The 25188-nt window shown below is 34.8% G+C and overlaps 1 protein-coding gene across 4 annotated transcripts; it reads right to left on the bottom strand.

The window, feature by feature from the left end:
• Nucleotides 1-273: 273 nt before the first annotated feature.
• Nucleotides 274-20385, bottom strand: LOC134537645 (N-acetylglucosaminyl-phosphatidylinositol de-N-acetylase). 4 transcript variants are annotated; one of them, XM_063378312.1, is made up of 3 exons: nucleotides 20316-20385; nucleotides 18432-18612; nucleotides 274-10722 (listed from the first exon to the last, which is right to left on the bottom strand). In XM_063378312.1, the coding sequence occupies exon 3, from the start codon at nucleotides 10686-10688 to the stop codon at nucleotides 9810-9812; it is 879 nt and encodes a 292-aa protein (XP_063234382.1). In that variant the 5' UTR covers nucleotides 10689-10722; nucleotides 18432-18612; nucleotides 20316-20385; the 3' UTR covers nucleotides 274-9809. The 4 variants fall into 4 exon arrangements, with proteins under 4 accessions (XP_063234382.1, XP_063234383.1, XP_063234384.1 ...); XM_063378313.1 differs by having other exon boundaries at nucleotides 20311-20372; XM_063378314.1 differs by lacking the exon at nucleotides 20316-20385 and adding an exon at nucleotides 20261-20282.
• Between the last annotated feature and the right edge of the window lie 4803 nt (nucleotides 20386-25188).

The raw sequence follows: 25188 nt of genomic DNA, 5'->3' as shown, positions 1-25188 counted from the left end.
ACTTAGTCTTTACATATTAACAAAGTTTCTTTTTTTGTTTTGTTTTTGTCAAGGTTTTTATCCTTTGTTTCATTCTCATTTCACTAAAGAATTTCCATCAGTATCCACACAACCCTATGAATTACATTACAAAGTATTGTAGTCTCCTACAAAGAATGTCCAGGATCATTGCTCTGAACATCAACCCATTAACAAGAACACTGTATTTGCACGCAAATTCTAATTTTTTTCAAAACTTATCAAAAATTAATATGAAATATTGAAAAGTCATTATTTATTTTTAATTATTTTTTTTTTACAAATGGTACTGACAATCATGATACAACAAACTGTTTACTTTGAATAAATTCTTAATAGAGAAAGCTAGTACGTACAAATATTAACTAATACTTAGCATACTTACAACAGAAACTTGTAATAACTGTCCTACTCTCAGGCTCTTATACATGTCTGACATAATCAACTGATATGATGTAGATATTAAAGAATTCAGGTGATGCATTGTAGTTAGAAGACCCCAACACTGAAATACTCTGTGGCCAACATAATAAGTTTTTAAAGACAAGATTTTTTACATAGATGTTTTTGGAAGATTTTGATTAGCTACATAAATTAGCTACTCTAATTAGCTAAATAAACTTCCCAATAATAATCATGACATGCCACCCGACAAATTAAATTACATACATTTGAACCTTGTAATCTCAAATGTTCCAAACCTTTAACTAAATTCCAAATTGTCACTACTACGAAACACAATCAGTGCTGTGCCAACTGATTTTCATGAAATTAACCGGAATTTGCTAGCAGATATTGTACATACCTGGTACTGATAAAACTAGGTGTAAAATACCCAGCAATTTCAATGATTAATTTATATTAAGGCAGTACACTACGTATCAATAAACAAGCATAATGGTAAAACACATATGTTTACAGGCATTAATGAACATATGAAATGGCAATGCCCCATTTAACTTGAGAGTAAATTTATTTATATATTTACCAGTTCCTACCTATTTAAAAATATATATTTTTAAAAAGCTAAACATTCCAGAAGGCTTAGATCTAGTTTTCTTATACATGAAACAGTTTCTCTTCACCTGTAACATTGATTTTGCCCAAAACAAACTTTTTTTTAATTTTTGATATCAGTCTTAACTTACCCTATTAAGTATGTATTATCACATAAGCATCTTTGTACATTCTTTTCGAGTTAATATTTATTTTTCGAAGGTGAGCATTCGGGATCACAAGGTTCCTCTGCAAGATCACAAGCATATGTTTTTAGCTTTAGACACAGAAGTTACTGCACCACTTTGTGGCAAACTCAAGAACAAGAGAAACCGGGATAAAAAAAATTGTACATAAACATGGAGTTTACCAAAGTAAAGGGATTTCTGTGCATTTGAAAAACCACCTATTTCAATTTAACCAAACTCGAGCATTTCCAAGCACACACAAGATTGGTGAATACTGCTCACGAGTAAAAAAAAATTACCAAACTAATTCTTGAAACACTTGCATACAGCTCATACCAGTAATTACCGTACTGGTTATCACATACAGTACACACCATATACCCTGTAAAAAAAGTAGCAACATAGCAATGAAAATTTTGTCACTTTGGTAAAAATTGAAAGGTAGAGTTTAAAGCTGGAAAACTAGCTGGCCCACAATGCCAAAATTCACTATAGGTATAACTGCAAATGTTGAAAAAATGCTTTTACAGTACAGGCCAAATGTTTTGTGAGTTGTCAGCAAAATAGACTAACATACAATGAACTAAATTTTATCAGACATACTTTTAATAGATCCATTAATGTTGAAAGGAAACAGCTACTAAGTAAGCACACTGCATGTTTCACCAGCTTGATCTTCAAGAGAGAAATGTAACTGAGTTTGAATCAAATTATTTCACTAGTGAAAGTAAAAAAAAAACTTTTCCCTTGAGTGCAAGCATGACCTGACTTTCAAGTTATTGGTTTTAGTAAACATGTTTGATTAAAATATTTGTGGCCTAGTATTTGATCAAAACCTAAGGTAAAATGGGGTAAATTAAAAAAAATTTCATAAGTTACTTAAATTAATTTAAAATATCCCAAATGATGCTTATGCATATGGCAACTTTTTAACCAATTATTAATAATTACAAATTTAGAAATGTAAATTTCAATTATTTTTATCTGTAAAACATTTTGTTGTCTTAAATCTTTTTTTAGTGAAATTTTGCTTATATCAAGTTTTTAGTTGTTTAAGCATCAATTTCCACCAAACATTTAGAAATTAATCAAAATAAGGTTACAGCCATACCTCAAAGTTACCGCACTTGGCGTATATTGGAGGTCATTTTTATTTTAATCAATTTTTATTATTAAAACTAAAAAAAAGTAGATACTTTAGTGGACTCCCGTAGTATAAATATTTTTATAACAGGAAAAATCTCAATAGCACAAGCTAGATTTTTAAAAAAATTTTTGAATTTTCCACCAACTTACCCCATCTTATCATATAATATAGCCATTTTGACAGCAAAGTAAACATAGAAAACTGCTTCCACCAATATTTCTTTGCTATCCGGTAAATGTTTTAATACATATTTCACAATCAATAATCCAGTAGTAAAAAACTAAAAAAGTCTTCCAAAGAATATTTATAAAGTATATTACATATAAAAGTAACACATCCAACTATGATAGAACCAAATATTCATTATGTGGTTCAATATACGTAATATCAAGTATCACTTTCTATCACCTAATATCTGTAGTATAATTAAATTGATCAAACATAAAAATGTAACTAACACAAAATATTTGAGGAATTTGTGACATACACAGATACACAGAAAAATATAAGGTTTCATCATCAATATTAAAAAAATTTTCACACCATTGAGTTTACTTAAACAACAAAACATTGGATACACATTATTAAGAGCATTCTTAAGTTTCATTATAAAACCGTGTATAAGAAAACATTCTTTCCAAAACATTTTTATGTTTAAAAAAACATTCTTAAAACAATAATAAAAATATGTAAAATAGGTATACCAAACATTAAAAGTAAGAGTTTCAACTTAAAATCATATTTAAATAATTTTATACAAATTTGTCAGTGTAAAAGTTTATAACATATGTATGTATTTACCACATCTATGCACCAAAATAGCACTACACAAAATACTAATTAAATTATTTTCACAGCCCTGCGAATTAATAGTTTGTAACTAAAACAAATCTGTACAACATTTTTTTTTATTATTAGGTACAAATGCGACTCAAGTGATGCATGTAACAATATTTTAATATAGGAAGACAAGGGGCCATATCAACCAGATTATGTTTCAACCAAATGATCACACACATTGTTTGAACAAATTTACTCTTCATATTCACAACTATATCATTAAGACATTTTATGTTGATTTATATGACAAAAATGGACTCCCTTGTAACATCATCCGAGTGTAGGGTTGGACTTCAATTTACAGAACGTCAAAAATACTTTGTCCAATCAGATGTTTTACACTGAATAGGGGCATATATTTTTCAGGGGGGAAAAAAACCTAAAAACTCATTAGACTGAAACAAAGTATGCCGTGCCACTGATTTCTTCGTTATTGACCTTTGCCTGAAAGACAAGCCACAGTCTTATTTGATTGGGACGTTAAGGGAGTTTGCTTCTGTACAGAATTGCTGTGATTTGTGTGCCGACAGTGGACATGCTCCAGAAAGAAACTCAATCACGAAACACAGACGACTGTACAGTGTTTAAACACACAACTGGTATCAAAATCTTTTCCAGAAATATACATGGTGTTTAAAAAAAAATAGTTTTACCTGAATCACCATTGCATTTAGATTTAAATGAAGTTTTTGTCTTTGTCGAACATGAGTCTAAATAACAAGCAAGAGAGGGGGAAAAAAACAAAAAAAAAAAAACACATTTTTTCATGTAGGATGCAAACTTATGAATAAACAGAAAATGTAGCAATTATAATACCAACACAAAAAAATTGTGAACACCCTAAGTATATCTACAGCATGCAAGGTCCAGATCTATAAAACCCAATTAAAATTAAATGTGACAAAATTACTCCCAAAGTAATTACAAAAAAAAAAATCAACACTAAATAATACAAGCATAAAAAAATTAAAACTAAAGTGGAAGAAAATATTTTTGGGTCAATTTATAATTCTAAACTGTGCTGCTGTTTTTACGTTTTGTTTCACAGCTGAACAAATGAAATAGCTCTATGCCTGTTCAGTCAGGAATTAATTAATGCTTAACGTCAACTTAACATCAAGGTCACTAGAGACAATGAAAATGTGTTGAGATGATAATGGAGCACTGACAGAACGAATGGAGAAAACAGGAGTACCCAGAGAAAACCCACTAGCTCACCACAATGTTTGCCACAATTTTCACTATAAAAAAATCCAGGTTTGATCCTGCTGGAAATCGAACCACCTCTGTGAGGCAAGTGATCCGACCATTGACCAGTGGCGTAGCGTGCCATCTCGGCGCCTGGGGCGGGAAACCCATTTTGCCGCCCCCATTCTATAGGTGCTTAATTAAAATTAAATTTCACATGCAATGAGGTACCTTTTATTGAAGTTAAAATAGGATGAGCGGTTTTACAAGCGGATTCTACGGGCCTTATGAGCAGCGAAGTCAGAAATAACTTTGTCAAAATCAATATTAGCAGCCAATTCTTGTTCAATCGACAATATAGTCAAGTTTGATAGTCTAGCGGAGTTATGTTCTTATATATTTTTAATGCCTTTTTGGTAATTATATTTAATTTACGGAGCTCCGAAGTATATGATCAAATTATAATTTTTCGGGGGAATTGTTAAAGTATTTTTTTAGTATTATTATATAGCTATTTTTTATAAGTAGTAATAGGGTATGTATTTTATGATGGATGCACCGATTTGTGATGAAACGATTTTATGATATATATATATATATTAAATGTTGTCATATAAATTTTGCATCTTTTTAACTTGCTGCCTCCTCTCACTGTTCGCAACCTTATTAGTATTTTTTAAGCCTGCTATTAGTTTGGGTTTTAATATTTTTTTGGGTTTACCTGCGCTCGCGGTACGGGGCAATATATGAGTTTTACTGTGTCCCGGTTTGCGGAAGTTGTTTGGTTTGCCCTGGGTTAAGGTCAAACTTTACAGTACAATGCGTAGTACTAAGTTCAATGAGTGCGAAAGAGAGGCATCGACACGGGCCGACGCGTTAAACAAAATATTTTGTATGAGTAATTAACATAATAAGGAGTGCCGCTCAACTCGGCTCGCGCGCGCCGGGCGGCGCGGCGTGATGCGATGTTGCCGTTCCTATGTAAACAAACGTTATAAAGAGCTCTGTCAGTGATTTCGCAGTTTTTCTTTTAAATAAATATTAAAAAATAGTTGGTGCGCAAAATTTTAGATAAAAATGGAACATTATAGTGTGTCTGACACATGTAATGAATGAATCATAGATCAGATCTCAACCCGTTTCACCGGCGACCCGCCCCCGCGGGCTGCCGCCCGGGGCGGGCCGCCCCCTCCGCCCCACCCACGCTACGCCACTGCCATTGACTGCTAGGTTTTTCATTCATCCTCAGCAATGTAGAATGTTTATATCCTGATTTAAAACATTTTCCTAGACATACACCACTGCTGGTTTGTACTGTATGAGAGAAACCACAAGAATGGACTAGTAAAATAAACACACTAACACAAGGGAAAAACAAGCCTGAATCAGCTTATGTCAAATTTTAAATGCACAGACAGCATGGCGAATTCTGTGGAAGGAATTAGTCAGAATAAATATCACAGCACAGATGAACACAGTGGGCTGACAAAAATGAGAGTTACAAAAAGAATAGCAAATACATACAGAACCTTGGACAACACAATGTCAAACATTCTAATCCAACGATGATACAAAGCAGATAAATGCATTGACGACAACACAGTGACGCTAAGGCGAACCCAGCTACGAAACTAAACAGGTATTCTAGACAACACAAGACACAGACCTACACAGAAAGCTTCCTTAAAATAAAAAATAAAAATAAAAATAAAAAAAGGGTGTGACGTTTCGGGAAATGGCATCCATTCCCATCATCAGGCACAAACGGACTGTTAATATCTGTCCAGATTATCTGTTTTATTGTTTGTATTTTCTGATCTTGTTACAACTGTCTCGTTATTGCCAGCCCACTGTGTTTGTCTGTGCAGTGATACTTTTTTCCGACTTATTCCCTCCACGGAATTCTGTGTGCTGTCTATACATTTAACATTGGCTGGTATTGGCTTGATTTTCCTTTGTGTTTGTGTGTTCCTTTTTATTTTCCATCTTGTGGTTTCTCCTTGAGAAACAGTGAAAACCAGCAAAGATCTATGTCCATAAAAATGTTTTATATAAATTTTCTCCATTGCATAAATCATTCAAAGAACATTTTTTATCAGCCATTTGTTACAGTTACTCGTGTGTAGCAATGTAAAAATTAATTAAAATTTAAATTATAATTAAACTTCATCAATGACATTAAACTATCTTAACTGCCATAACACATTTCTGCGTATTCCTATGGTAACATTTGACAGATACAGCTTATTCAAAGAAGGAGGAAATAGTATTGTCAGCTGTGTTACACACATGCAAGATCCTATGTATTTGTGGCAAGAACACATGTCTTGTCAAGCACGTACTAGGGATGGGTCGGTACCGGTTCTCGGTTCTCAGCATTTTAACCGGCACCGAGAACCGCAGCTAAAATGTCGGTGCCGGTGCCGGTGCCGGTACCGGCAGTATAGCAAAACCCTTTACGAAAATAGTCCTTCACTACAACTTAACTGCAGCATGAAATGGCTCAACTCACGTCCAATCCACATATGAATTATATTTTTGGACTTCTGTGGAATAATATTCATCTCTAACTATAAAATAAATTACACGTGAAAATTTTTAATGTTCTCGTCACATCTGTAAACATAGTCCGTTATACAGTCAAAACATAACAGTTGAAGGTGCCATAGATATATGTAGTTCATAGATGTGTACAACTGTATAACGTGTCTCACCAGAGATGTAAAAACAGAAAGACGCCATGTTTGTTTCAATTTATTTTTAAAAATAGGTAGTTAATTTAGGGCCGGTCTTACCATCCCTTGGCAAGGTCCGGGTAAAATTTATCTCCTTGGCAAATGACAAAATGTGTCTTACCACCTATGAGTAGGCGTACCCGGTAGATAAATAATTGTCGATTTTACCGGGAGGTTGAAGCTCTGGGTAAATCGCTACCAGGCGGATAACTATATACTAATCTGTGCGCCACATCGTGGCATGTTTATTGCAATGTGTTGAATTGTGTTCATTTGACAAAACGTGGTGCATGGACTGTGATTTTCTTCCCTCGTTTATCTAATTGGCCGAAGCAGGGTTCGTCGATGTCGTCAATAATGTTGGTGAGATTTTTGGAGACGATGACGACGATGAAGAGATCATTGAAGTAATCAATGCTTTTGCAAGAGGTCCACGTATTTTTAGAGAAAGACCAGACCATTTGAACCAATGGAACAATAAAGAGTTTTCAGCGAGATTCAGGCTAAGTAAAGATACAGTTCTGCACTTGGAAGAGCTTGAACCACTGATTAGATCGCGAAGAGACAGGTGATTGCTTTTACCAAAAAAATGCATTTGTTTTTACATTACAAATGTATGCTTATGCTATATATTCTGTAAAATTGAATGAAACTGATAGGTTTATAGGTTATATCGGACCATAACTTGTGCATAATGTTTACATTGTCAACATTGTTTCAATAAAATACTCCTGCTTTTATTTTGTAAATTACATTCAGAATGTGCTTTATTTTGGCTGTTCTGAATTCTCAGAGTGCCTTTTTGTATTCCTACCCCAGTGTCCTAACCTACATGTAAACAACAGTTTGTCATCTTGTTGCTTTTATTTCCCCCAGAAATCATGCAGTCTCGCCACTGAACAAAGTGTTGCTGACACTGCTGTTTTATGCCCTGGGAACAATGCTATCCAGTGTTGGAGATTTTGTAGGTGTCAGTAAAGCAACAGCTTGTAGAATAATTAAACAAGTGACATTTGGAATTGCTTCATTGAGATCTGCATATATTAGGATGCCATCGACTGAGCAAGAAATAAGAAATGCTCAGACAAATTTATACGAAATGGCCCAGTTTCCAAAAGTAATTGGTGCTATTGATTGCACACATGTAAGACTTAAGACCCCAGGTGGGTATTTTTTAAAAATCATGTTTCATCACTATAATAGGGCATAAGTTTGCGTATACATGAGCTTTAGTTTTCTGCATGTTTTGCTGCCCCCCTTTGTTGCACTTGGTAAACAGAAACTATGGTCACAGTGTGAGTTACAGCTGTAGCCTTATTTGACAAGAATTGTTTTAAAGAGAAAGGAAATTCTAATTAAAACTATTGTAACCTCTTCTCCTTGACAAGTGTTTATTTATATTCCCAAATTACCGGGCGAATTTTCATCACAATGTAAATACACTAAGCCTTCGGTACTCTAATGTTTAGCAAGATAAAATAAAAAATCTGAGGGCCAATCACAATCATCGTTTCTTCAATATCTCTGTCAAAATTATACCAACCTAACACACATCCTCGCTATCCACAGGGCAAGTTCCAGTTAGCTACACGGAGGTGTAAATTGGATGGTAAGACAGGACCATCGGATAAAGGGTCCGGGTAGCTTATCCGCAGGGTAGCTACCTGGAAGTTTGCCCAGAAGATGGTAAGACCGGCCCTTAGTCATTGACACGTAAGTAAGGGTGTATAAAGAACAATTAAAAGTGCAAAATTCCACAGAATATTTGTTTAATAGAATTAATGATTGATTTAAAATTTCCGGATTAATTTTCAGCATTCTAAAATTTTATGCTTTTTGTGCAGTGCTTGTACTGTAAGTTCACTGCATCTGCAGCCATCTAGCATATTGGCTAGTAACTTTCTCTTGTAGGTAAATGGGATTGCTTTGAAGGGGGAAGGTTTTTTTATTATTATTATTTGTAAAGTGGTGTATGGATGTGTGCATGTATTTTACTATTGGCTGTTCACACAAAATGCTTGTGGACACTTCTAAAGTATAATTATTCTGGCCAAATAGAGCAAATTGTGTAAGAAATGGCATCAGAAGTGTGGCAGTAATTTACTGTTGACTGTGCAAACAAACTGAATTCAATGTAGGCAATAAGTTTGATGGACAATTTAATATTTTAATACTTTGAAAGTTCACCATCATTGTATTTATTTCCATTATTGTAACATTTTCTTTTCATTCCTATATTTTAAAGTAAGGTGTATGTAGATTTCTTGAGGTAATTACTAGATTGATATAGTAAATTTTAGTTTTATTAAGTGTTCTTTATATTATTTCGAATTAATTTTTTTATTAATACATATTACATTTTTAATAGGTTGTGTGTTTACAGTAGCTTGAAACAATGCTTTTTTGGTAGCCGAAGTAATAAATAGTTTATTACTTAAAACACCTCATAAATAATGTGTGAATAATATTTATGTTATTGTTTAAGTCAGAACCGAAAACCGATTTTTAAGAACCGGTACCGAACCGAGAACCGGGGAAAAAACAGGAATTGACTCATCACTAGTACGTACTAATTTACTTTGCTCATAAATTTATGAGAACAATAGTAACAAACTTTGTGATTCTACAACCATTCTAAAAACACTTCAACAACTACTTCACCCCCAAGTATGCAAAAACCAAAAGTACATACCAGCTTTAGTCATCCAGTTCTAGATCCAACTCCAGGTCGACACACTCTATTTCCCTGAGAGTGTTGACAAACGTGTAGCGTGAGAAGATCATGTACAGTTTCCTGAACCACACGTACTGCGAGCGGTGCGCGGCCATCGCTGCCTTGATGCTGGCCCGCTCGCGCAGGCTGTCCACGAACCAGAACGAGGACATGAGGAAGCTGATGGGGACGTCGAGCGGTCCGGAGTACTTCCTGAGGACGTTGATGGTCTCCAGGGTGTAGGCCTTGCAGTGGGACGGCAGCTTCTTCTCCATGCACAGGTACGCCACGGCGTAGAACACGGACGAGTGGTTCGAGTGCCGGCTGACCCCCAGCTTGTCGAAGGTCACGATGGTGTCCACGCCGAGCGACTCCGCGTGGTCCAGGATGAGCGCGGCGGCGACGTCCTCCCGCCACCGGACCCCCGGGTCGTCCGGGAGGTAGTCGTTGATGCAGAGCGTCACGTGGCTGTCCGGGATGCCCAGCACCTTGCAGCTGGCCCACAGCTCGCGACGCCTCTGCCGACCCAGGTTCCTGTAGTCCCCCTGGGACAGGCACAGCAGGAACAGCTGGCACTCCGCCCTCCGCGCTAGCTTCACGATCGTCGGCCCGAAGAACATGCACTCGTCGTCCGGGTGGGCGGTCACCAGCAGCACGCGCTTCACCGCCTTCAGGTGGCCGTACGCGGCCAGCGCTTTCAGGTAGGCGGTGGTGAAGTAGGCGGCCACGCACAAGGACAGGTAGATGCACGCTGCCACCAGCAGGTGCGAGCCTGTGTCTCTGGCGTAGTTCAGACTCTCCTCGACGAGCATGCTGCTCAGGATCTTCAGCTTCTCACAGTACACGGGGAACAGCTCGCACATGTTCGGAACAGCTGCCGCAATGCATCACTTTCACCTGGAAGAAGCACCACAAACTGACACCCTTCTTCAAGGACTGTAAAAAACAATACGTGGGTAAAATGAATAAAGTCACCAATAAATGGTTCAATCCATCCTTATAGATCCAAAATATAAACTTTCCTATCAGATGAATTTTTCCACACAACGTACTTTTCTCAGTTATTGAAAATTTTGTAATTTAGCCAAAAGAATAAACACTGACTTCCAAAATGAAAAGCACTTTTGGTAAATAGATTTCATCCGCATCCAAGTGTTACATGTTACCAATCTCGAACGTGAAATTAGCATAAAATGTACCTCAATATCCATTAAACTGAACACAAAGTACTACTTATACACTTCCTATTAATGTATCCATCTGTTTACAAGAAAGATTATCCAAGAATAAACCTACGATATTAAAATATTTTCTAGTCACTTGACTTTTTACCTTCATTTTAGAGCTAAGTGATATCTCAAATCTAAGCATAACAACCACATAATATTTGTTCGGGAGCCAAAACCTTTTATATTGTAAAACTAGCTGAAGTACCCACCATTGCTCAGGCAAAAAACAGGGTGAACAGGATTTTAAACAAAAATACATGTAAACAGTAATTGTGTTCTTTATTTTAACGTCAAGTGTGTAAAAATCCATCAAGAATCGCCCAATTTCTGATTCAAGGGGTAGAAAAAGGGAAAAGGGAGGGGGGAGGAGCCGGAGGATAGTATTATACCAAAATTTCATGTATTCAATTAAATTTTAGTTAAAATCAGATGCACGTCAAGTGTGCAAAATTTTATTCTGAAGGAAAATGGGTCTTTTTTTCCTTCATAATTTCATATTTTCAGTGAACTTTTTTTATTAGATCATGATGATAAATTCTTTTTTTATACCTGAACTGTTCAAAATTTCACCAAGAAGACACAAAAATCTGCTTTACGGGATAGAAAAGTGGAATGGGTTGTTATTTCTAAACTTCATATTTTCAGGAAAGGGTAGGTTTAACAATAGTTTTATTTTTATTTTTAACATTACATGTATTCAAATTTTTTTTTTATGGAAATTGGAAAGACCAGGGTTCGTACCCTCTTGGGCAATCAAAAATTAAGGTGTTTTTAAGGACCCTTTTAAGAATTTTAAGGATTTAAGATATACTTGAATACCTAAAAATATAATAAGTAAAATAAGGCATAATTTTTCAAGTCTCTAGTACATACCATACAAGTAAAATTACGAATTGCAATTTTAGGACCACAAAATCTCATATAAATAATTTGATGGGGGTAAATTTTAATTAAATGTAGATATTTTTTTTTTTACTTGAACATTGAATTTGCAAAATTTAATCAAGAAGTACCATAATACTCCTTTAAGAGGTAGTAAGAGGAATTAGGGGTAATTTCAGAAATCTTGTGTAGATAAGGGGATAGGAGAATTTATTTTAAATCAGACATAGTTATCTGTTGAACATAATTTTCTTATTTTGAATGTCATGAGTGCAAATTATCATCAAGTACCAAATTTCTTCTTTAAAGGGTGGGAAAGAGAGATGGGGTGGTTTCCCAACATTCCCTTTCTTTCTGAATCAGTTTAAGACAGTAATTTCCCCATTAATTTAAATGCAAAGTGTGCTAACTTTCATCACAAAATTTAAAAAAAAAAAAAAAAATCTTTTTTAGGAAAAAAAAATGGGGGGATGGGGTGTTTTTATTATTTAATGTAGACAGCGACCCAAATCTATTGTAGAAATCAATTATAGACAGTAATTTTCCCCTTACTTTGAATCCAATAGTACAAAATTGCATCTAGTAGTGTTAAAATTCTGTTTTAAGGAGTGGGAACAAGAAATAAGGATTTTTTTTTTTTCAAAATCTCACCAACACAGTGACTTCCCTCGTGTTTCAAAGGTCAAGGGTGCAAAATTTCATCAAGATCGGATGAATGGTTTAGAACGCATATTCGACAAACAAACAGTATTAAAATATTAACATCTTCTAAATATATAAAAATAAATGTTTTGTTTGTTTTTCCTGTAAGTGCTCCTGAACCATTCATCAGATTGAGAACATTAACAGATGCTTAAAACTAACTAGGAAAACTAAAACAAAACCATTTCTGGAATTTTTTTCTCTGAAGAGTAGCTACTCTGGAAAATGGCCTCCTATTTGTAATGTTTTAGCTTCCAACCCAAAACAGATAATTGATGCATGAATGTTAACCTAGTCACAAACAATTTTATTGCACTGCAAATGATATCAATTATTTTGTGAGTTTTCTCAACCACAGCTACTCTCTACACTCTTTACTAATATACATTGCATGCAATTTAAGTTTTTCATTTTAAAGTTTACAAGTATTTTTATAGGTCTTAAAAATTCACAATTACAAATTTTCAATGCAGTCCTTATGGGGTTAGAAATCTGTATGGAGCAAGGAGAAATTATTTTATACTACGTGGTATATTAATTTTTTTATTTAAATAATTTTTTTCTGCTTTTGTCTTGTGTGTGCATTGTCATCGTTTTCTGAACTATGTTTAAAGTCTCTAGCTTTTCGGGAAGTTAGTTTAAAATTGATTGAAAAATTTACCAAACAGACAAACAAACAGACAAACAAGAATGCAAGTTGATAAATTGTCGTAAAATAGTGTTCATGAACACTATTATTATACTTGTAATCATACTAAATTTAAAAAAAAATTTAATATTAAACTCAAATTATTATTTCACAGGAAAAACTATTTGTACTAGTCTGTAACCATTAAAAATCCCTTTCGAGAAAGCCTACAGGCGTAGGTAAATTTCAAAGTTCCTATTTTTTTTGGAAATATTTTGTAAACTTCTATAGACTCCTGGAACATTTTAAGAACTTAATGTAGCTGACATAACATCCTATATGTTCATCAATATTCAAAAATCATCAATCTAACATTTTCTCATATTCCATGCAGTGAAAATATTTTGAACAATTTTTAACTTAAGCTGGACTCCCAATCATCCGTTTCATCCGTCCGTCACCCGTCCGTCCGTCAATCACGTGACCTGCAGCTAATCAGATGGCCCGAAAAATTCCATCTGTACGTCCGTCAAAACCTTGCCAAGCTTTAGCTTTTGACGGACCAACGGATGGTCCACCGCCTTGTTAAGTTGATCGTCTTCAATACGACTTTCTGAAAACCGTGTTCGATTTTTTTAATTTCCAATATATAGAAGGCTGTGTCGTATTGACCTATTATTATTGTCATAATAACGGTAAAGATTGCTTATGAGAATGAGCTTTTCGGAAGAAATGCTAATAAATTACGTCCGGGAAAGGGAGCATTTGTATAATATATATAGCAAAGACTATCGGGATAAGCAACTGAGGGAAAAAGCCTGCATAAAAATAGCTTATTTCTGTTTCCTTTGACACAGTAATAAAAGAAGCATAATTTTGTTTATTGCTGGCATGACTAATGTTATTTTTAAGACGACACCCGTTTAATCCACTTGTTAAAGCACGGTTTCCGCCTGTCAACTTATTATCACATTCATAAAAACAAATTTAATTATCCCAAGTAAATTATTTTCACCAAAAGTTTACCTACAATTGAGAAAGTATGTGGCGGAAAGTTGTTGTACTGATATTTTAGAATAGTGACGGACGGACGGATGGCGGATGGTTGAGAGTCGGTAATAATTGCCGAGAGAAATAACGGACCGAAATTGACGGACGGACGGGTGACGGACAGATGAAATGGATGATTGGGAGTCCAGCTTTAATGCAACCAGCATTGAATGTCTTAACAAATTTCATAATATGCCTAGTAAGGTAGGCATGCAATTATTTTTGATCTTCAAACACTATTTTTCATCCCTTGACTAATATGTGGTAGTATAAATTTTTTTCAACAAAGCTTTAAGGTAATATTAAGATATTTATTAATAAATTCTGATGGATTTGATACTAAAAAAGTTACATTATTTTTTTTTTTAATTTCAACTCCTGAATTTTTCTAGCCAAAGGTTTTAGATAAAGGTTAGATGTTCTACATTAAATGATAATGGAAATTAAAGTAAATCTTAAAAAGAAAAAAGAATGACATTTTGTTTTTCTACCCTTGTTATTTTCACCCCTTGCAGTAATGGTTTGTATTATCAAAAAATGTTTCAGTCAAAAGTTTTAGTTAAAAATTATAAGATTAATACACAATCTGTACGAATTCGATGTTGTCTCTTCGAAAGAAGATATTTTTTTTTTTTGTCCTCCAACACTTGTTCATTCTACCCCTTGCAGTAATGGTTGGTCCTATAAAAAATTATTTTAGATGAAAGTTGTAGATAATAATTTAATGTTTTACAGTAAAAAAGAATGGATTTAACAGTGTACGTGCTAAGTAAATTACAACTTTTTTTAAATTCTACCGGTCTATTTTTTCAACTCCCTACAACAATGGTTTGTCTTATCAAAAATTGTTTCAAACAAAAGTTTTCGATAAAAATTATAAGATTTACAAATAATTTGAATCTATTTGTTAGTGTACCTACTAAGGGATTTAAGAATTTTTTAAATTCTACCCTCTATTTTTTTAACCCCTTGCAGCAATGGTTTGTCTAATCAAAAATTGTTTCAGACAAACATTATAATAAAAATTATAAGATTAATACACAACCTGTACAATTTTTTACTTTTTTGCATACAAAGGGAGTTATGATTTTTTTTCCAGCCAACCCTTGTTTTTTTAACCCCTTGCAGTAATGATTGGTCGTATCAAAAACCTATTCAGACAAAAGATTTTCGCATTACTCCTACAAGCTATAAAACATTCAAATGGATGTGATATTTTCCATATTACGAGAGTTAGAACAATTTTTCTGGTTTTTAAAAACATTCCCCATTTCCACTCCTTTGGTTGGATATTGTCCATTAATGAACTCAACCGAGAATTTTCACTATTAAATTTTATGTATTAGTTTGGAAGTGATTTGAGAAAAATTGCGACAGTTATCGTGTCCACAAAATTGTGATATATATATGTATAGATATATAGATATATAATTAGCCTATATATGTATAAACTTTTGAGTTGATGATGGTTTTGGGGTATATGAACCATGAAACGAAAAACTATGTAAAAATTTCCGGAATTTGCACCATGGTAACGGCTACAATAGGTAGTATTTCTTTGAAATCTATGTATCAACAAGGTAATCCATTAAATTATGTGCAATGCTTAAACAGACCCAACATTTTTAATATTAAATGATATAAAAATATATGTTGACTAACATGGTTGAATATGAAGGCATCTTTCAGTTACTTCTCCTCAGAAGTAAAAATTAAAAGTTTTCATATGATGCTCTTGAAGAAATACAAGAAAATTTATTTCCAAAATTCTCATTCCAAATATTCCTTCACAAATACAATGTTCCACATATATTTTTTTAAAAATTTTCATTATATTATAAAGTTGTATCTAAAACTTTTGTGCTCTACGGCATATATCTGGCAACCCAGCAAACCGAAACAAGGACAGCGCTAATGAAAAAAATTGTGCATTGAAAATTGTGCACTAAAACATTTTAAGAAATCGGAAAGGGTACCTTTCCAGTTTATTTTCTGCTGTGTCATTGTACAGAAAATCCTGAAAGGTACCCTTTCCGAGGGTATACCTTTCCAGTGCATATTTGCATTAAAACCGAAACATTTTAAAAAATCTGAAAGTGTACCTTTCCAGTTCCTACCCAGCTACACTACCGCCACCATAAGTCTGAAAGGTACCCTTTCCAAGGGGATACAATTCAGTCCCCCCCATAGGTTGGAAAGAGAGCGTAGATGTCCATTAAAATGCACACTGCAAACTCAGGATGAGACATACTATAACACTAGGACCAAGCAGTTATGAAATGTTAAGGCTGTTTGTCATTTTTATCAAATGTATTTCAAAATACCACTTTTTAGTTTCTACCATTCACAAACCATGTTACTACACTGCATTTACAAGATCTGCGGGAAACATTTCTTAGCTGCAATTATTTTTAAATACAAACAAGTAGATTGTGACTTCCCTGTCACATTTGTACGTTTTTCTGGATTTCTGATATCTTTTAATTTAAATTGAAAAATTTTAGGACCATAATTTTATTTCTGTAGGTCAAAAATTTTGTTATTGTTTCAGAGACTTTAAAATTAAGTAACTACGTTTGTTAATGACAGTTTGTAAATGACAAAAGTTTAAAGTTAGGGAGATTAATGTTGTTTCTGTTAATATTTTTGGTTTGTATAAAAGCAAATGTAATTTAAAATTTATTTGAGGTTTCATTTAAGTTTGCTATGAACTCTTGGCAATTTCGTAACGAAACTGAGTATGTACTTACACTTCTAGACTCGGTGGTGTGCCGAGTGTTTTCGCCAGAGCAGCAACAGTGGTGTAGAGATGTGTGGATGAACTAGCGCAGCCGCGACCAGAAAAGAATGTAGTAAGAGTCACCGCATCACGCAGATATGAGTGTGTGTGCCGGCACAAGATGCGGGAGTGGGCAGTCACCCTGCTTCGTTCGGATTGCAAACTGCAAAGTTTCCTGAGGCATGCTGGAGTGCAGAAGACATCGTTTCTTACATAAATTACGAAATTTTTTTATGGTTTACTTGACTTCCCAGTTCCACGGCAGAAGGAAGCAGCTTCACCGACAGTGGGTATAAAAGTAGTTTATGTGTAAATGGGTGCCGAGAGGGAATAGCCCCTGACATTTAGCGAGCTGGGTAGAAGAGGTGCTTGAAGGTATTTGTATTCATACACGAGGCCAACACAGCGATGAACAGCGATGCAGCTGCCCCTTTTGACTGTTGACTGCAGTGGTGAGCTGGGCAGTGCTAGCTGCGGGTAACGTGTGTACACCCCGTCCCAAGAAGCGATGTGTTCTCGTAATTTGGTTTACTAGTTTGATGAAACAGCCTTCGGACACACTACGATTATCACTGAAGTTGTTTAAGAAGTAAATTATTGCTCATTGATGATCCAGTATGTACAGAAGCTTCTACTAAAGGGTGTGCACAAGCAAGGCCAGTTGTACGCATGAGGATCAGATCATTAGGACATATAGTTTTATTTTCCCCTATAAAATTTCGTTGGTCGAGGAGGGAAATGACGAACAAGTTGCTATGAGTGTGTAACGAGCAAAGGGTGGATTTTCAGAAGTAGCTTTGTCAATTCAAGTAGGATTACTCGCAGTAAGTACCTACATTTTGGCAAGCGGAAACGAGCTCACTGTAGGGAGGAATAATTAAGGGGGAGATCTGGCGAGAATTATAAGACTATATTTGTAATTTAATGTTTTTATTACAGCCAGTTCAGTTTTTTTGCAAAAAAGCTACATTGGTCACAAAATAACCGGGGTAGCCTTTTATTGTGTTAGCAAGTTTTATAGTATTATTTATTCGATAATAATTGTACCAATAGCAAATACTTTTGCAATATTTGAGGAGTAGAAATAAATATTACTCTTTTGCACAAAGTTTATTATTTGTGGGCTGCGAGTTGGTAACAACCTATGTTATAGTTTGAGTTTAGTTGGAATGGACATCCTGCAAGACAAGATTTGTGGTTTAGTTTAACTCTTTTGATGTTGAGTTTAATTTTGGTAGGTTTAGTCTGGTTTACTATTGGCGGTGTGTCCGGATTGCATTTACTCATCTTGAGTAAGGTGAGGCATAGCAAGATAAGAACTAAGAGTGCTGCTTACCGGAGCCAAATCATCAATATAATTTATAATCAAACTGCTGGAAAAGAGAAGTTAAAGTAATGCTGTCTGCACATCAGCTGGCTACACATCAGCTGGCTTGTTTCAATCTTTTGCTTCTGCAGTTTGGGCATTTTACAGCTTCTTGCAGACTCCAAAATAACTCCAGTGCATTGCCATAAACCTGTAAAATGAGCACCACAATTTTAATGTCAAAATATACACAAACTGTTAGCTGTTAGGTATGTTAGGGCCACGATTATAGGTTAATTACGATAAAACCAAAATAACACCGAAATGCATGTCAATTGCACCAAATAACACCGAAATGCAAATTAATACACCATAAAGAACCCAAAAATAAATAAAATCATTAAATTAATCAGTATTTTAGCAAAACATAACTAAAATTACAATAGTTTAAATTCAATGAAATCAAATTCAATGAAAGTAATTTTTTCAACATGAAGTTTGTACCAAAATGTATCTAAATATACCTAGTATAAAAATATATTTTACTTTGTTTGAACTTGCATTTCTTATCAGTTATCATTTTTACATTTCTGATGTATTTTAACCACACACTTCAGATTTTATTTTATTCCGATTAGTTTTGCCTGAGACATACATATTACAAATTATTTTATTGTACAAATTATATCAGTTATGAATAAAATGAATTTATAAAAATAAAAACAGTAACACCAAAATATCATGTTTTAAAAAGAAATTGCCTTAATTATAAAACCATAAACTGCCTACCAGCCTCTCCATTACTTTCCCTATACAGGATGTTAGGCTGACTGGTCTGTTGTTCGCCGGGTTAGTCATATCCCTACCTACCTTGTAAATTGGTAACACTACCGCTTCTTTCCATAAATTTGGCAACTTCCCCTTCTCAAGGGATTGTTTGAACATCACCTTCTCACCCCCCAACATAAGGTAACTGTTCCCTATCCCGTCCAGCCCAGGTGCCTTCCTCCCCTTCAAACCACTAACCCCCTTCCTCAACTCTTCCAAACTTATCTCTAAAACTGTGTATTATACTGTGTTTTATACTTTCCAATACTCCCATACCTCTCCTCTTACAAACACAGATAGGTACTGTTCCTGAAGCAAATTTGCTCTGTACATTCTTGCCCCTCTCTTCCCCTGAGCACCGCTATTCCTTCCTCTTCCTTCACCCTTTGCAAATAGCTGTAAGTCTCCCCCCTTTCCTTTCCCCTTTTCTCCCATTAGCTTTTCCACGTATACATCCCTTGCCTCCCTTGTTTTCCTCCCCAGCTCCTTTCCCAACTCATTCTCTGCCTTTATTTCTCCCCCTCCTTTACTCCTGGCCCTTGCATGTAGCCTCCTACATTTTCTCTTTTAGGCCCTTATCTCCCTCCCATAGTAGGATCACCCCCTTTCCATACCTTCCTTCCAGGCACAATATGCTCCACCAAATAAACAAAACAGGTAAAAACAAATATAAATTGCTTATGCGCCATAAAACAAGAGAATCATCACGAACACTTAAAAAGCATGAAACAATGTATACTATGATCATACAACAGACTGCCCAAATTGGAAAAAGAAAATAATAAGCACTATTAACCATAAACAAAACTTTTTACTGAATTACACTACTCAATTAAATGTGCAATGTAAAACTGTTCAACCGATTATATTTCTAAATTCTCGGAAATAATTCACTCTCAAATTAAAACGCGGGGTTCTGTAAAAGAATACTTTTTTTAATGCAGCAGTTACAAATAGGGCTACCAGAAATTGTATCATTTACGAGTATATTCACAACTACTAAATTTAATAAATATAACCGTCCGACATACAATATGGAAACATTAAAATCACAACGGGGTAAAAAAAAAAAGGTACAAACATAACCTAAAGTTAGAGAGGTCCTTTCCTACGCCATCTTTCACGATACACATTGCTTGCAACGTTGCAACCAATAAACAGTCTACCAACTGAAAAATAATTTCATTCTTTAGGTTTTTTTTTTAAATCAGTCTGTGTTCCATTAACTTATCATTTACAGCTATACTGGGTCAATATTAATCCTTCCAGATGGGAATACAAGTTAACAAACTCTAAAATATAAGAAATTTGTTTCCGTTACGTTGATAATTCTTGCTCAAATTTAAGTTTGCAGTATTTTGACCGAAATAAAATAATAATAGGATTAAGGCCCGTCTACAATAGCAATGTCCTAAACTGTGTCCGGACACTCGTCGCTGATTGGTTCACGTGATCCTCTGACGTCATGCGTCAAGTGGGCGAAGGTCCGAACCTACCTTGTCCGAAGATATTCGTCAATTTGAACTTTTTGTCCCAACCTGTGTACTTCGGACACAGAAAATGAACAACACTCACGATATTTGAATTTTTCGGTTCCCGTTTGAAAACGTGGTGTTTGTTTTTGTTATTGAAGGAAATACTCCCACAACTTTCATAAGTTCAATCTCAAACTACAAAGCATCAAAACAATAAACAAAAACATTTGGTTTGGTACATTTACTGCGCTCTGGTAACAACTTTAGAAATCAATACATTCGGACATCGGACATCGCAATTGTGGACAGGGCAATTTTCGGTGAGACAATGTGACGTCACTCACATTCGGATAAGGACACGGACCACGCACAGGTTCGGACTATTGTAGACGGGCTCTTATACTTAGATTATGTTATGCTCATTTCGTTTAAAACGATTAAATCTTTGGTAAGTCTTTTGTAAAAGTACACACATCATCTAACTTAGACGTTACTAGTCTGCTCGTCATAATTTACTGCAGTTAATATGGGCACATATAATTTGCAAATGTTTTTTCGAATTACATAGAACTTAAAGCCTAATATTGGTAAACATGTAGTTGGGCGGTATTTGCGAGAAAAAAAAATGTTAAAAATCTGAAAATACTTTTATTCTATGCTCTTTAACTTCCTCTTTTCATTAAAAGCGGCGGAGGTTAGAAATTCCAAATACTTTAGGAGATATCGAATTTTTAAATTTCATCATATGTAGTTGAGCGGTATTTGCGAAAAAAAAAAAATGTTAAAAATCCGAAAATACCTTTAGCAGATGCTCTTCAACTTCCTCTTTTCATTAAAAGCGGCGGAGATAAAAAAATTCCAAATACTTAGGAGATATCGAATTTTTAAATTTCATCACAATTATACCAGTGCATTCATGTGGGTTTCCGCATTGTTTCTTGTTTACGAGTATCTATTTTTTTTATTGGATAATGATGTCACGTGATTGATCGTGATAGGCCAGAATTCAAATGAACCAATACGTGATTATTTAGTTAATTTATTGTTTTAAAACGGTGTTTAATTACCGCTTCCAACTTAGGCGAATTTTTAACGTTTCTAATTTTAAAGTCTTATTTTTTATTGTTGTGCAAGTAATAAGTAACAAAAAAATTTTACGTGAGTTGTTACTGTTCATCCTTTGTCCCGGTTTGTTAGGTCAGGTCAGTTACATTATAAATACTTTAAAACTAAAGAACCATTGAAATAATTTCATATTATTTTTAATGTTTAGTTTCAAAGTATTTATAATGTAACTGACCTGACCTAATCGACCATTTTCATTAATTAGGCATTCACAAACACACGGCAAAATAAAAAAAAATGGCGACGGTCGAATGAAAAACACAGGTCTTGTATGCAAAATAAGAACGGCGATATCTCCTAAAGTATTTGGAATTACTTATCTCCGCCGCTTTTAATGAAAAGAGGAAGTTGAAGAGCGTCTAATAAAGGTATTTTCGGATTTTTAATATTTTTTTTTTTTTCGCAAATACAGCTCAACCAAATACAGTAAATAGGAATACCGGACACTCGGTAGCCATATTGGAAACAACTGCGATCAGCGCTCCTATCGGGCAGTGTTGTGTGTAACGTTGTTAGCCCATTTTTTTACGTGTTTTGACGGTGATTATTTTGTGGTAAATAATTTATAACGCTCAATTGAGATGCTAGTATTAAGTGTTTTGTTAAAGTAGTAAATGAAAGTCACATAATTAAAGCAAAGAAGAAGCAAAACATGAAAGCCAAGAAAATAATGCACAAGTAATATTCAGGTCACACACTTTCCTGTAAGGAATACCACAGTATATTAGTTATGTTTTATTGTGTTATGTTAGGTCTCTGTAACATAGGAAATAGGCAATTTTAAACTAAAATCATCATCAGTCATCCTATACTGTTTCCAGCCTGTCTACGGGTCAGCTAAGTACAATGCCTCCATCATCCTCTGTCTTTCCACAATTCCTCATCCTTCAATTTATTCCAGTCTTCTCCTCTATCCTGCACTGCATTTAAAATATCTTTAAAGCAAAAGAGACACATCAGTTAGGCTAAGTAAAAAAATTATTATAAAAATTATAAGCTGGTTTATTTAAAGATCATCAACAAAGCCAAATTACTGAGGAATAACAAAATTATTAGTAATGCTTAAAATAAAAGTAAAGGTATATGGAATGTTGTAAATAGTACTATTGGTAAACTTGATGAAGGATTTGAAAATATAAACATAAATATAAACATAAAGATTTTTCCTGACTTATTCAGATGATGCCCATGAGCACTGTAAAGCTCCTTACCAAATTTACTAGTGTCAACAACAGTGACATTATAGTAATTTTTTACAGAGCATGCTTATTTTACTTTTTGTTGCTTCTACTTCTTTGTTGACACATGACCTTTACTACCAGCTGTTATTACAGCATTCTTTGAGCTAAAAATTATAGTTAGGTTAAGGTAGGTTGAATCACCTTCAGTAAAGTATTTTTACACTTTTATACTACTGATTTAACTGTTTTTACCCCAAAATTTTAATGATCTCATCAGCCCTCCCCACTATGACGAGTTCTGCTCTTGGAGTGCATAATTACAATACTGTTTGAGACAAACACTGTGTTTCTACTCGCTCATAAAGCACTCTCTTGCCCACTCTTGATGTCGCAGAAAGTCCTTTCTCCAGTCCCAGCTAAGAGAGAGTGCAATCCTGGTTTTTAACGAGAGTTTACACACTCTTGAAAGCTGCGACACGGCCAGGCCAAAGAACAGTCTATATAGGCCTACATACACATAAGTAAACAAAAATTTGGAAACAGAATAAACTTACTGCAAGCATATTTAATGTTAAGTAGCTTACAAAATACCTTTACGAAAATGTATAAAAAAAATATTTTAATGCATGTTTAGTCTGTTTTTATAACATCATGTTCACCCTAACCTAATTGGTACACAAATATGTCTTCATCACTTGGTTCTCTTTTAATTCGTTCCGAGGTCATGTTCGTTTCCATTTCTGTCCTCCAGCACTAGCAAGAGAGTACATAATAATTTCCAATATTTTCGCCTGTTCAGATCATGTCACAACAAAGATTATTTCTGCTTTTCCAATGACAACAAACATTTAGGACAGTATGTTCAATATTTGCCACAATGTCATCGCGTCAAATTTGTTTATTATGCACAACCAATATTACGCATTTCAATCTGACAGTTATTTTAACCAAACCACTGAAAAAATGACTGTAACGTTTGTAACAAACTCGTGTATGTCATTAGAAATACATTCATTTTTGAATTCCCGCCACTAGCATACAACACCTCACGCAAGAAAGCGCTAGCGTCGGTGGTTGCCAGGCTTTCCCATGTTAAACGACAGGAGTGTCCGGTATTCCTATTTACTGTATTTGGCTCAACTACATATTTACCGTTTCCAGACATTGTATTTTTTAAATAAATATTTTATTCAGAATAGTATTTTACTTTGGCTCGTGTAGTTATGTGTATGTATTTTTTACACTATCTTCTTGGGACCCAATACTGTGCGCTGTGCGCTATAATAAAAGAACTCGTCGACACACAAAACATGCTGTTTTAGAAGCGTTGCTAGGTTTAGAAGCGCTGGTAGGACCGCTTTCAGCAGGAAGGCTGCCGCAGTAGTTTCCTTTAGGAAGGGGGGTGGCATGGTACAAAGGTTCGAGGAGGGGATTGGCTGTAAAAATATGTGGTAGAAGCTACGAAGGTAACGCTTTCTTGCCAAACTGAAGCGTACATGGCCGAAGCAGACGGTGGAATTCTTCCGCCGACTGCTTCGGCTATGTCCGCTACAGTTCGGCACAGCAGGTGGCGAGGTGGCGTTCCAGGAATGGAATGATTGACGTGCCAGTTTCTTGGTACACGTACCAGTTAACAGAGTTTCTGATCACGTATGAAGATAATTTCTTTTGTGTTGGTACGATAAATACCAAGATTTAATTTTTGCTATTCTAGTACATTTTTATGAGGTTCTTCTCTTTATTTTAAGTACTTACTTTGCCATGTGTTGTCTGTTTATATATTTTGTACCAGATATAGATGATACTACACACCCACTTAGTATATAAATAATGTAGAGTAGGTATTTTATTATCAGAATAATGTAAGTAAAATTTATTATTTTTCAAAAATAATTTATAATTTAAAAAAATGTCAATTTTTCTACCTGTGGAATAGAATGTTCAGATAGCACCCTTTTGTACCTTGAAATCCATATTTTTCTAGGGGAGGGCCCCCGGCCCCCCCCCCCCCCACTCCCCCGGGCCATGTTTTGGGGTGAACGGAGTTGTTGCTTCCCCTCATATAAACCTCACGCCTCGCCACTGCACTCATACCTCAAATTCCATAAGGAATTGCCTTAAATATTTCACTTAATCATATTAGACAATATAATTTATCTGCCGTTGTGCGGGATGCTG

Source organism: Bacillus rossius, chromosome 12 (assembly GCF_032445375.1).
Source record: "Bacillus rossius redtenbacheri isolate Brsri chromosome 12, Brsri_v3, whole genome shotgun sequence".
In the NCBI taxonomy this organism is placed as follows: Eukaryota; Metazoa; Arthropoda; class Insecta; order Phasmatodea; family Bacillidae; genus Bacillus; species Bacillus rossius.
The sequence above is the reverse complement of the archived record's forward strand: the minus strand, read 5'-3'. Positions and strand labels throughout refer to the sequence as shown.

What these genes read in the sequence shown, in the direction of transcription:
- LOC134537645 (XM_063378312.1), bottom strand. Translation starts at nt 10,688, where the DNA reads ATGTGCGAGCTGTTCCCCGTGTACTGTGAGAAGCTGAAGATCCTGAGC.